The sequence below is a fragment of the Palaemon carinicauda genome, chromosome 1, assembly GCF_036898095.1.
Source record: "Palaemon carinicauda isolate YSFRI2023 chromosome 1, ASM3689809v2, whole genome shotgun sequence".
NCBI lineage: Eukaryota > Metazoa > Arthropoda > Malacostraca > Decapoda > Palaemonidae > Palaemon > Palaemon carinicauda.
This window is the reverse complement of record NC_090725.1, coordinates 200,458,914-200,472,643: the sequence shown is the minus strand read 5'-3', so window position 1 is coordinate 200,472,643 and position 13,730 is coordinate 200,458,914. Positions and strand designations below refer to the sequence as shown.

The 13,730-nt window shown below is 38.2% G+C and overlaps 1 protein-coding gene across 1 annotated transcript in view; it reads left to right on the top strand.

The window, feature by feature from the left end:
• Ziz (dedicator of cytokinesis protein Ziz) overlaps nt 1-13,730 on the top strand; it is a 573,699-nt gene that overhangs the window by 473,525 nt on the left and 86,444 nt on the right. Inside the window, exon 32 of the mRNA XM_068386849.1 lies at nt 8,215-8,361. Within this exon, the coding sequence (XP_068242950.1) occupies nt 8,215-8,361 (147 nt within the window). The remainder of the gene's footprint in view (nt 1-8,214; nt 8,362-13,730) is intronic.

The following is a 13,730-nucleotide window of genomic DNA, read 5'->3' as shown; positions in this document are numbered from 1 at the left end:
ACCATGTCCTATATGAATTCTAAGGTTACTGTCCGAGGAGCTACCTACAGCGGAAGCCTTAGATTTAGTGGACTTACCTTTCTGTCCTTTAGGACGGGGAGGGGTGCGTGAAAGCATTGGGACATCAGGGGCTGAGGAAGGTCCTGGTATCGGAGAATTGGATTGAGGCAAAGCTGGAATATTAGTTTTAGGTTTATTTTTATGAATAGGTTTCACCTTGGGACGAACCAAGACGGAACCTTCCCAAGGAGAAGCCTGAGGTTTGTCAAAGCCGTGGAAAGAAGAGGAAGAGGAAGGGGTAGGAGAAAGAAAGGTTTCTGCCAAATCCACACCACTCACCTGCTCCTCCATTGGTTCGGTGTGAATGTCCAGGGATGAGATGTCTCCGGAGAGCAGGTGTTCCTCTTCTACCGGAAGGGCAGCTCTGATACTCTCGATGATGGGGGTAGCTTGTTCCGGAGGCACTGCAGCCGAGGAGGAACCAGGGAATAACCGGGAAGCCATGTCCAAATCAAGGAGGTAGGGGCAACCAGTTGGGGCATTCCGTCCGAAACCAGACATCCAGGAGCGGAGGCTGGTTTTGGCCGCCCGGAGTGAATCCTCGTCAGCCTGAAAAAGGGGGGTAACTTAGAATGGCAGATGGGAAAGTATGAGAAAATATCAGGACAAAAAACAGGATACATGGAATCACTATGTGAAAGCAATAAAAAATACCAACGACCAATATGTAAAGCCGAGCCTTAAAAACTAGCATGCAGAAAACATCGCTCACTTACCTCATCATTGAGGAGAATGGAGGAAAGCTCATAGCAGAGCGCACATGCTTCCGGGAACCAGATCATGTAAGGGGCCTGGCCATCCTCCCGGAAAAAAGAGATCGCACAGTGGGCATGCGACCGGCAGACGTCATGGTCTACCGGATCGAGAAAGGTAGCGGAACAGCCCTTGGCAGCACAGCGTACTTTCTGTAATAAAAAAGGGTCGATAAGTATAAAGTTTCCCAGAAGCTTTACTAAGTATATAAACGTAAAGACAGGGAAGCTTATAGTTGATGTGAAGAACCGAGGTCGTGTACTAAAAGGAGCCGGAGCTCCGCCGTAATTACTACAAAAATAAAATAAATCATGATAGAACTGATACAGAATATGAATATGGAGGAGCCAAAGCTCCGGAGTAATTACTTTTTAACAATTATGGCTTATGTAATGGGAAAGCCGGAGGGCGATGGAAGCCCGGCGGCCATGAGGGGCGGGGGGGTGTTTGGTAATAGATCCTTAACCCAATGAAGGGATACGTTAACTGGATGTAGTAATAAATCTCCACAGTACTCCGGGAGGACGCGGCGGAGAGTAAAAAGCAAAAAGAAGATACATCAGCTTCGTGTGAATGGAAGGCCGAAGCCGGAGTCAAGTTGTGGAAAGCCAACGAGGGGAGGATTCCCTGTTGAAGGGGCGCAAAAGGTAATAGGTAATAAGCGTTCCCAGTTAGAGTGAAACTCACGGCGGAGTATGAATAATGTTCCGACCCAACTCCCAGGCCGGAGCGAGGAGAGTGGAACTAAGTGGGGGGGAGACATAAGGCCGCGCAAGGCAGGCAGATACCTAAAGCGACTCTAACACGACACGGATCTAACACCAACTATAAGCCAAGAAAGATCGCCGTAACCTTAAAACAATCACGTCTATAACGTAGTCATCCCTTAAGTGAGACAGAGAGAACGGGCCCCCGAGTCTATAATAAAGAAAATTGGAACCCCATTCTCTCGGACTTGTCGGTTACGACGGTCAATCTACAAGCACGAACCTCAAAAATAAAACACATCTGTCCGAAAATAACAATAAAAGTCTAACAAAGAATAGCGAAAGGGGAATACAGTCAAAGAATGATAATAATAAAAGACCTACCGAATCGGCGGTACTAAACTGTAATGAAAACCCGAACGCTATTTTTCGTTAACAGAAACGGACTTGTAAACGACTAATAAGTACCACAAATAAAGATAAACGGTTCAAACAGAGGCATGGAGCCTACAATCTTAAAATAAGATTAAAATAAAATTACTTAAGATTAATGAACCTAACAGATAACAGTACCAAAAGGGCAACGAAAAGCAAAAAGAAAACGCAGTGAGCGTACACAATAAAAATAGCCGCGTGGACCACGGAAGGCACAGGGCCGAACGTATTAAAAAACACTTCCTATTACTTAACACTACTTGCCCGGTACTAGAAAAACTGTCAAAACAATCTATGGTACTTAACATTGGTGCAGGAGTAAGGAGAGCTTCAGCCATGATGAAGAAATCCACAAAAACTCAGCGAAAAGCGAGACACAAAACAAAGCAACCGTCGTAGTACAAGTCCAACTGAAGGATGAGTAGAGGGCGCTCGAGGCAGGCGTCGCTGAGTGGATCAGGTGAGTTAGGTTGGTGCCGTTAGGGTGGCTCCCCCTTTTGAGGAAGGATTGATCTAAATGGAAGATGACCTGTGAATAGTGGTTTTCACATGCCCTTTCTTTATACACGATGCCCTTAGGGTGCTCGCGCGAGGGTAGTAAGCTCTGCATTCCATGCTTTAACTTTCTCTGGTATATTTGGAAGTATTTATATCAGAAAAGAGATAAGAAGGACCCTTTTCACCGGGCGTCACAGGTCGACCCAGAAAAGTAATTATTAGGCTGCACACTTACTTAACTTACAAACTGACCTTTCTTTAGGTAGTCATCTAATCAAAACATTTTTAGGGGATGATGGGTCTCAACATATTATGAAGCTTATTATTATGACCCGTTTTTGTGTACTTGATGCATTTGTTTGACAGGATGACCTTTGGGGGGAGGGGGGGGGCTTTAGTTTGATCGAGACACTGCGATAGAATATTTTATTTCTGTGTAAGTTCTATTGCTTTGGCAAGCTTCACAAAAGTTTTTTGTATGAAGTCTTAGGTTTACTGTATTATTGTGAACAATTTATTTATGTTCATACAAAATGATAATCGATTCTTTACAGTAGCTAGAGAAACGTCACTCAATCCCATTACTAGGAGGAATCTCATATGAAATGTAATACAGGGATAAATTTTTAGACCAAAATTATGTTCAATTGTTACAGACAAAAGTTGATTCGATAAGTTGAGAAGATGATAACCCTGATTAGAAACATTAGAATAGAAGATCTTTTTTATGTAGATGATATAATGTTTGCAAGCAACAATAAATATGAAATAGAAAAAGTTATAAGCAACGGTCACAGTTTCTAAGCACTAAAGAAATTTACTTTTAACACCAATCGACATAAATCAGCAGTGGTAGTAATAAGACAAAAAAACAAAAGAAGTTAGAAATATTAGTGGAGTGGTTAAAAATGGAAGGATAGAAACAGTTAAGGAATATGAATACTTAGGAAAATGGTACTGAGAAAATGTGAACCATAGTCTTAGCATAAGTTAAGGGGAAGCAAAAATAGAATTCATGTTGCAAGAAGTTAGGAAGTATGGAGACTGGAACAGAGTAGGAGATTTGGCATTGCATGAGAGAATCAAGATTTATTAAACGGTTGTACTACCTGAGATGTTTGCAAATATTGAGACGTGGTGTAATAAAATAAAAAAAAATGAAAGAACTAGAAGGGATCCAGTACAAGATCTTCAGAAGATTGTTTAAACTGGTTGCAACCACACCTTGTTGTGGGCTAAAAGCTGAAACAGTAATATGGCCAGTTGAAAATAGAATAGAGTATATAAGACGGATCTTATTTCATAATATCATAACATCAGAGGATGAACGATTTGTTAAGGAGATAGTGGAAGACCAAATAAGGGAACCATATGGGGAATGCTGGGGAAAGTCATAGAAATATGGAAAAAATATGGTATTGAAATTGAAGAAGTAAGAAAGTATACAACGCAAGAACTCAAGAAAGAAATAAAAAGTAAAGGGGGAAATTAAATTAAAAGAAAAATAGAGGAAAAGAAAGCAGAAGTTACCAAACTGAGGTTTGTAAACAATAATGGCAGGAGAAATTACATAAGAGAACTTAACACTAAGGAAGCAGTATAGTTATGAAAACCAGGTTGAATATCATAGAATTAAAAGAAATTCACAGAAACAGGAATGAAAAGGATAGGCTTTGTGCATTATGTAGTGAGGCATAGGATACCACTGTAAAGAATTAGGAAAATTTAGGAGCAATTACATAGAATTGGAGAAGTTAGAGACACCAACTAAAGAAGTTGCCCGATATATTAGACAGGCTCTGGAAGTTAGAAGTAAAAGCATGCAAGCTGTGCTGTCTGTGTAGGAGGTAACTGATGATGAATTTTTAGCAGATTGCAGTGCTTTGCACCTATGTTTCTAGTAGTGTGTCCACTATCACTGTGTTATGGAGGGACCAGAAACTATGTTATCTTTTGAAATCCTTCAGTTGTAAATATTTCTCATGAACTTCCCCTAAAGAAGTGTTTACTTAACCACATTTATTCCTTCTCAGTCTTGTAATTGCTAAAAGATAGATTTAGTGTCATTGAGTTTCCTTCCTACTGAAAATGAGGAAAACTGGTCTTTACCACTTCATTGAGATTGAAACACTGGGAAAGCTGTGAATTTGAGTGTTCCTGACTGATCCCTGGCAAAAGTTTTCAATGGAAAGTAATTCCTTCCATCTTTGGCTGTTCTACTGGTTTCATTATCTTCTTTATATATAAAGTTTGCAAATGGTAGGAGAGGGACTTGTAAGTTCATAGGAAGTTATGTGCTTCATACCCCCATCTTTCTCTTTCTCCTTTCTGTAGTCATGAGTGTGCTCATGCGAGGTCATCCTCTCAATTTTCTTGGGGTATGACCCTTTACTTTGTTACTCTCCCAAGGTACTTGTTATGATGTCACAAAGTAAAGGTACTGAGATGGTGATATTGGATGTGCAGGTATGATCTCTTTAGTTGGTTAAGTCCCTTTATCAAGAAAATACTTTCCTTTGAAGTGGTACTAATTACGTTGTCTCTTTGGCTGTTACCATATGGAGCTTCCCTTTTATGGCTCATTGTTGAACAAAGTATAACCAGTTTGAACAAGAATTTGATTACGTCTTATCCTTTTCCTTTTGTTTACCCCATTCTATTCTATTTAACCTTTATGTAACTTAGAGTTTTTGGAGGGACATTCTAGATAATTCTCCATGATATATCGAGTGTTCTAACTCTTGTAGAAGGAAGACTGGGCTCGCACCCCTACAGAATCAAGTTCTTGTAGTAGAACTTAGCATAGTTCTGATTGATTTAAATGACTTATGCACTGTGTAGGGTTGTGGGAAGAACTGCCTTTTAAGCAAGTTTTTTGTTATGGCCATGGCAGACCATTTACTGTTTTTTTAGTTCCCAGGGTTGTCCAAAGTCCGGTGTTGTCCAGCATGTGATTAAGCATAAGTGCCTGTCAGCTTAGATTAGTCACAGGGGACTCAGCCTGGCTGGTGTTTTGTTGCTGGTTGCTGACATAGAGGCAAAGGAAGGAATCATCCTTGGTCTTATCAGTTGCCTCTACTCATTACTTGTGGTCAAGGATATCCCATATAGGATAGTAGTCACTTTGATGGTTTGGAAAAGGGGGCTTCCAGTAATATGCTCTATGCATTCATGACAAGGAAGAGATAAATTACCTGCAAATAGACTGGGTATATCAGTGAAATCGAAAATATTGAAACCCATCTATGCCTAGAAAGGGCTAAATGTAATGTATATTTGAAAAACATATCTTCTGGGGATCCTCAATATTGCTCAGAGAAGTCCTCTCATAAGGACAGGTTGAAAAATACTAAAAATGAAATAGAAGTGATCAGGCAATATATCCAATAAATTGCAGTACTTTTGCCCTCTCGTGAAATTGATCGAGTTTTTATATCGTTGCTTTAGCAAATTTGTGAAAAAGTTTGTTGGTTTGCCTTCTTACTCAGAACTTACAAAGCTCCTTTTGACTAAGACCAATAGTGTTTCTTCAACTTGTGATAATCTGAAAGGTGTGGAAAAACTATTGTAGACATATTATACCGGCCATGTCACTTTCTTAATCCCTCTCTCAAGAACATCCAAAAATGTTCAATGGCTCTACATAATGGAGACCTTACAGTATTTTAAGCAACAAAAACTTAGCCAGTCTCCTCAGCCCTGAAATTTATTGATTTTATTACAAATGAGGAACCACAGAAAAAGGAGACCATGTTATAAATCAGGACAGCTCTTCACTGAAAATTAACTATAACTCCCCTTCGTCAAGTCTCATTGGTTTCAAAGATTTTCAACTGAGAGAACAAAAGATTAATGCATTTTCTTATGATAAGCATCCCCTTCAAGCAACAACAAGCTTTGAAACATGACTTTCAAGACTTAAGAGGAACCAGACTTAGCACCAAATCCCAAGGAAGAGGCAGGATGAAAGGATGGCAGCTCTCTATCACTTCATCCCTCAGGTGGTGATGCCCCATAGGGAGAGGTGGGAGTCTTTGCAGGACATACAGATTGAGAATTGAGTAATATAGTTCCTTTGTTAAGATTAGCATCTCCCATCCCTAGACTCAGCCCTCTGTTTCATTGATCACAGATCCATTCCTTTTTCCATCCATCCATATACCAAGGCACTTCCCCCAATTTTGGGGGGTAGCCGACACCAACAATGAAACAAAACAAAAAGGGGACCTCTACTCTCTATGTTCCTTCAGCCTAATCAGGGACTCAACCGAGTTCAGCTGGTACTGCTAGGGTGCCACAGCCCAACCTCCCACATTTCCACCACAGATGAAGCTTCATAATGCTGACTCCCCTACTGCTGCTACCTCCGCGGTCATCTAAGGCACCGGAGGAAGCAGCAGGGCCTACTGGAACTGCGTCACAATCGCTCGCCATTCATTCCTATTTCTAGCACGCTCTCTTGCCTCTCTCACATCTATCCTCCTATCACCCAGAGCTTTCTTCACACCATCCATCCACCCAAACATTGGCCTTCCTCTTGTACTTCTCCCATCAACTCTTGCATTCATCACCTTCTTTAGCAGACAACCATTTTCCATTCTCTCAACATGGCCAAACCACCTCAACACATTCATATCCATTCCTTTTTACAGATACAAAAAATGTTTGCCATTTTCAACCCTTATGTGACCATGGGAGAATCTCCGCTCCCATTCTGAGTAGCCTTGGTTCTGGAGAATTATACCAGAGGATCTTATAACTTTTCTACATTTTCTACATCCAAAGTTATTCTTAACCTTGGCTTCTTTGAAAATATTAAGCAAATGACATCTGCTGTCATATATTGCATACTGTTCATTTGCAATCCAGGCCATGTCAGAATGAGAAGAGGATTACTTACAGATGGTTAATGTATTTCGAACCTCACTTTCCAAACCTTTCCAAAGTAAATGGCTGCGGGAAACCCTAGTCTATAAGAACATTATTTAATTTGGGAGTAGACAAGTGATCACCAGTGCCTGCATTGGACCTTCAAAACAGGGCTATGTTGAACTGAAGGTAAAAGCCATCTATATCTGTGCAGTTTCCACTTCCATAATCCTCTAACAAATTGTGTCAATCATCTGCTGCCCAGTTTTCCAGTTTTACCTCAGACTCATAATTCACAAATATCTAAATGTTTCCTCCTGGGAAGAGTGATCATAATGGGATAAGTTAGGCAAAAGGTGGTGATGCTTCTTATTCCTCTAGATCTTGACCATGAGGTAAGGGTGTGGCAGAGTGTGCTTCTTTGGAGCAAGATGTACCTGGGACTCCTGTGTCCAACTGTACATATCATTGCTTTACTAGTTAGTTACCATGACGAGCATCCAAAAATGGCCAAGGTGATAACTCTATGAATGTTTTTTATCTTCCTCTGGAGTGGTATTGCTCTTGTGATCCCAACCTCAGTAGCTATTCAGGCAACTCTTGATTAATGAGTTGTAATGAACAAGCAAACTTTTTTTATAGAAAACAAATTTCATATTTACTAATCTATTAATTAAAAGAGTATTTTCCTTAGTCCCATCCCCAAACTTATCGGAGTTTAGCTTCCAAGGCCATTGAAGAGTACATTTATATAGTATAATCTTAGTTAGATTAATTTAAGCAGTCTTAATAACTGAATGTTTTTGTATAATTGTAGATGTGTTTCTGTGTTTTTAGTTGATATATCTATGTACTTGCTTCTATAACAGGTTTTCTTGGTTTTCATTTTCAGAGTTACTTTGAAGATGAAGCAGGCAAAGAATATGTATATAAGGAGCCTAAGGTCACTTCCTTAGCAGAGATATCAGAGCGCCTTTATCATCAGTACTGTGATAAATTTGGAAAAGAGGCTGTCAAGATGATTATGGATTCCAATTTTGTGAGTTGCTGTAGCTAGATATTTACTAAGATTTCACTGCAATATTTTACTGATTGTAGTATTATTATAGTATTTAATACATGAAATTATCTTGTTAGGAGTTTTTTCTTCAAAGTTTTAAAGGTAATCTGAAATACAGTACTGTAACCCACCACTATATGAACCAGATAGGTATTGAGAGTGTGTTCGTAAGCTAACTAGCTCGCTAATTCAACGTCATTGGGGCTAGACATCTCACAATCCCCTACAAATTGCAATCCTTCACTGTTTTCTATCAGTTGATCATGCTTTTGCCAGATAATTTGATTTTGAATGAATCACTATATTTAGATATTTGTGGAATTAGTATTCTATAATCTATTCAGGGATTTCACCGATGAGAAATTAATTTTATCTTCCTTTCAAGTTTTCAGGCAGCATATAATAACTTTTGATAAAAAAAAAAAAAGATATTTTCAAAATACCTCCATATAGCCATTACTTTATCATTGTATTAATATTAATATTTGAGGATTATTTATTTTTGGAAAGTTCTGTAGCAAATAATGTACCTGGATTGTACAAGTCCCTCAAGTAATTATTTATTTTACAAATTATAGTCATAGTAAGATAATTTTATTAACCTATGAAGTAATTTTAGTAATAGAGCTGAAAGGGTATCATAACAGGACGAATCAAGAAAATCTTATAATTAATTCAAAGATCCATGATAATCATTTTAACCAATTTAATCCATTTAAAATTTCAATAGGGACACATGAGAACTTAAGTCATAGGGCACACCACAATCTTCTTCCTATAGAGTAAGATGTCTAAAATTACCTTTTGGTTAAAATTGAGTTTAAATTCTATCATATCAAAGGATAAGGGAAAAGTGAGTTCAAAGCCTATAATATCAAAGCATAATTTAAAAAACAAAAATATTAATTACTGAATTGAATATGAGTATACCATATTACTAATTTGATTTTGATTTCTGTTTTTTTACTAATATTCATGGCTTAATCTTTTGATAAGTTTGAACTTACAATTGTAATGGAGTCAAATTTATACAACTTGTAATGGACGAAGATCAGTATTTGCATTTCTTGATTGTGCTTCTAGTAACATTTTGCATCCCATCCCATACCCTTAGGGATTGTTAAAGTTTATATGATTAACAACCAAACCCCTTTGACATTTACAAAAGGGAAGCAAAGAACATGATTGCTGTAACATGAAGAGTAATACGTTTCAAACTTTATACAACTAATTCACATCACAGTGAATTCCTTGGGTATTTGGTTCTTTCTATTATTTGTTACCAAGAGATCATCAAATCCTTTATAGCCGTATAGATTTGGATCTTGTGGCTCCCATTGAGGTCTAGATAAAATAAAAATCATGTGATATGTGGCAAACTATTGGAATACTCAAGAATTCATGTCGCTTTTCAGGTGATCTGTTGTTTTGCACATTGGTGTAGGCTTCAGTACTCTTGTCATATACTCGTTTGCCTTGGCAATCTGACCTTCAAAATTAGTTTTGGTTTCAAATTCTTTTTAAATACATTTCTGGGTGTACCTTCAGAATAAGAAGTTTAGACCCAACCTTCCTTCTGTAGTTGTAGCCAGTCAGTGAATGCACAGCAGGCAATGCTAAATCTTTCTTTGCGTAGGATCTCATTTACCAATGCTTTCAGCCTTTAACTTTTCTTTTTCTTAATATCTTAAGTTACAGCTTCTTTTGTCCTAATATTCTTAATTCTTTCCTTTGTGTAGGTATTCTGTAAGGGTTTTCATTTCTTTTTACGTCTTAAAATTTTTTGAATGTTTCTCTCCTCAGACAAGGTTGTTGATGTTGCAGAAGGTCCTTTTACATCTAATCCATATGTGTTTGGGCTTGAACCTGATAGTTCTCTGTAACCGTTATCCAGTGCCTCACAGTGTTATTCTGGTCTGCAAAACATGACGTCCCGTGGACGGCATAAAAACAAACTTTGTTTGTTCTAGTGACGACAGCACTTAAACACAAAAAATAACATCTAATAAAGAATATTGTAAGCTTTCAATGCAGATCATGTAAATGGGTCTGTTCCCATACATAGAATACATTCCAAGTGCTGCAATTACCAGGTGTGCAGAAACATACGTGGATTGTAAATAATCGTGTATCTTTTTAGATGTAGATATTTCCTCCTACCCTTCTGCTTACAAGGAATGACTTTGTGTCATATTTGTGTAAATAAACTATTTAATCCCAGCCAGCACTTGGATCCAAACCATTACCAGCAAATAGGTAACACCAGAATGACCGCAGATGCCCGACACTGCTAACTTTTCTGACAAAATTACCGCCACTGCCACCATGTGCTTACTTCCTTTCACAACATAAATCCCAGAGGTCTTGTTCTTTATTATTATTATTATTATTATTATTATTATTATTACTAGCCAAGCTACAACCCTAGCTGGAAAAGCAAGATGTTATAAGCCCAAGGGTTCCAATAGGGAAAAATAGACCAGTGAGGAAAGGAAATAAGGAAATCAATAAATGATGAGAACAAATTAACAATAAATCATTCTAAAAACAGTACCAACGTCAAAACAGATATGTCATATATATGCTCTAAAACGACTCATATCAGCCTGGTCAAAGTAAAAACATTTGCTGCAACTTTGAACTTTTGAAGTTCTACTGATTCAATTACCCGATTTGGAAGATCATTCCACAACTTGGTCACTTGGTCACTTCTAGAGTACTGTGTAGTATTGAGCCTCATGATGGAGAAGGCCTGGCTATTAGAATTATCTGCCTGCCTAGTAATACGAACAGGATAGAATTGTCCAGGGAGATCTGAATGTAAAGCATGGTCAGAATTATAAAAAATCTTATGGAACATGCATAAAGAACTAATAGAACGACGGTGCCAAAGATTAATATCTAGATCAGGAATAAGAAATTGAATAAACCGTAAGTTTCTGTCCAACAAATTAAGAGGAGAATCAGCAGCTGAAGACCAGACAGGAGAACAATACTCAAAACAAGGTAGAATGAAAGAATTAAAACACTTCTTCAGAATAGAATGATCACCAAAAATCTTGTAAGACTTTCTCAATAAGCTAAATTTTTGTGCAATTGAAGAAGACACAGACCTAATGTGTTTCTCAAAAGTAGATTTGCTGTCGAGAATCACACCTAAAATTTTAAAAGAGTCCTACAAATTTAAAGAAACATTATCAATACTGAGAACCGAATGTTGAGGAGCATCTGTCCTTGACCTACTTACAACCATACTTTGAGTTTGGTTAGGATTCGACTACATACCCCCTAATTTGCACCATGCACTAATTTTAGCTAGATCTCTATTAAGGGATTCACCAACCTCAGATCTACGTTCGGGGGATGGAATTGATGCAAAGAGAGTAGCATCATCTGCATATGCAAAAGCTTGTTTTTTAGGCCAAACCACATGTCATGTGTATATAGTATGAAAAGTAATGGGCCAAGAACACTACCCTGTGTAACACCGAATACCACATTCCTATACTCACTATAGTGCCCATCAACAACAGCTCTTTGAGATCTATTACTTAAAAAATCAATAATAATGCTAAGAAACAACCCACCCACTCCAAACTGTTTGATTTTGAAAACAAGGGCCTCATGATTAACACGGTCAAAAACACCACTAAAATCAAGGCCAATCATACGAACTTCCTGACCACAGTCAAGGGATTTCTGTACAGCATTGGAGATTGCTCCAAGGCCTTTACGAAAACCAAATTGCAAACTAGGGAATAGATGGTTACCCTCACCAAACCTATTAAGAGGTTTTGCCAGAGGACTTTCAAAAACTTTAGATAATATGGGAGTTATGGAAATTGGGCGGTAATCAGTTGGACTTGAGCTACCACAAACACATTTACATAGAAGAGTAACATTACCAATTCTCCAACAAGTGCTAAAATCTCCTCTTCTTGCTAACTTGCACAAAATAACAGATAACTTTGGAACTAAGAAATCTGCAGTCTTTATAAAAAACAAAAGAAAAATACCATTTTGGTCTACACCTCCATAAGCATCAAGGTCCATCAACAGAGCTTTAATTTCACGAGATCAAAAAGCTAAAGTAGTTAGTTTAGCCTCAGGAAAACAGGAATGAGGAAGGTTAAGTTTTTCATTACCCTGTTTAATGTCAAAAACATCAGCCAAAAGGGTTGCCTTTTCCTTTGGACAGTGAGTGACTGATCCATCTGGTTTAAGTAAAGGAGGAACTGTTACATCTACACCAAAGAGTGAAGATTTAAGGGTAGACCACCATTTATGTTCCTGAGTTGTACCAGAAAGGGTTTCTTTGATGGTTAAATTGTATTCCTTTTCAGTTGAGGCATAAACTCTCTGAGCAAATGCTCGAAGCTGAGTATAGTTATTCCAGGTCAAATCTGATCTGTTACCCTTCCAAAGATGATAGGCCTCCTGTTTCTCCAAATAAGCAAGTCTACAATCATCATTGAACCACGGTTTGTCCTTCACTCGGTACCTTAGCACACGAGAAGGGATACGCCTATCAATTATGTTGACTAGTTTCTCATTCAAAGGGACAACAGGATCAACACTACTATATAATTGTGACCAATTCAAGCACAAAAGATCATGCAAAATCCCATTCCAGTCTGCTTGGGATTTCATATAAATTTTACAAGAGTATGATACATCAGTCTTCACTACTAATGAAATCAAGGTATAGGATCAACACTACTATATAATTGTGACCAATTCAAGCACAAAATATCATGCAAAATCCCATTCCAGTCTGCTTGGGATTTCATATAAATTTTACAAGATTATGATACACCAGGGACAGGCTGCTCAGTCTTCACTACTAATGAAATCAAGGTATGTTCAGATGTCCCGACTGGAGAGCCAACCTTACTAGTTATAACGCCAGGGGAGTCAGTGTATACGAGGTCCAACCAATTACCAGACCTGTTCGTAGCTTCATTTATGATTTGCTCACAGCCTGATTCAGAGGCAAAGTCTAAAGCTCTTAAGCCATGGCAATCGGTAGGAGAGATAGAACTTAACCACTCCCTATGGTGAGCATTAAAATCACCAACAAAGACAAAAGAAGCCTTTCTATCATCTTCTTGTATCTTAGCCATAATGGTAAGAAGACAATCGAAGATAGAATCATCCATGTCTGGATTCCGGTATACCGAACACAAATAAAAGTTGTTATGCCTGCCACAAACTTTTATTACCTGAATCTCATGACATCCACATTGATAGCAGGACTTATGAGAAGTAGGGTACTCAGTCCTAATATACACCACCATTCCCCTGGTTTTAGGGATGGCATCACGTTTCAACATTATTGGCTTCTTAAA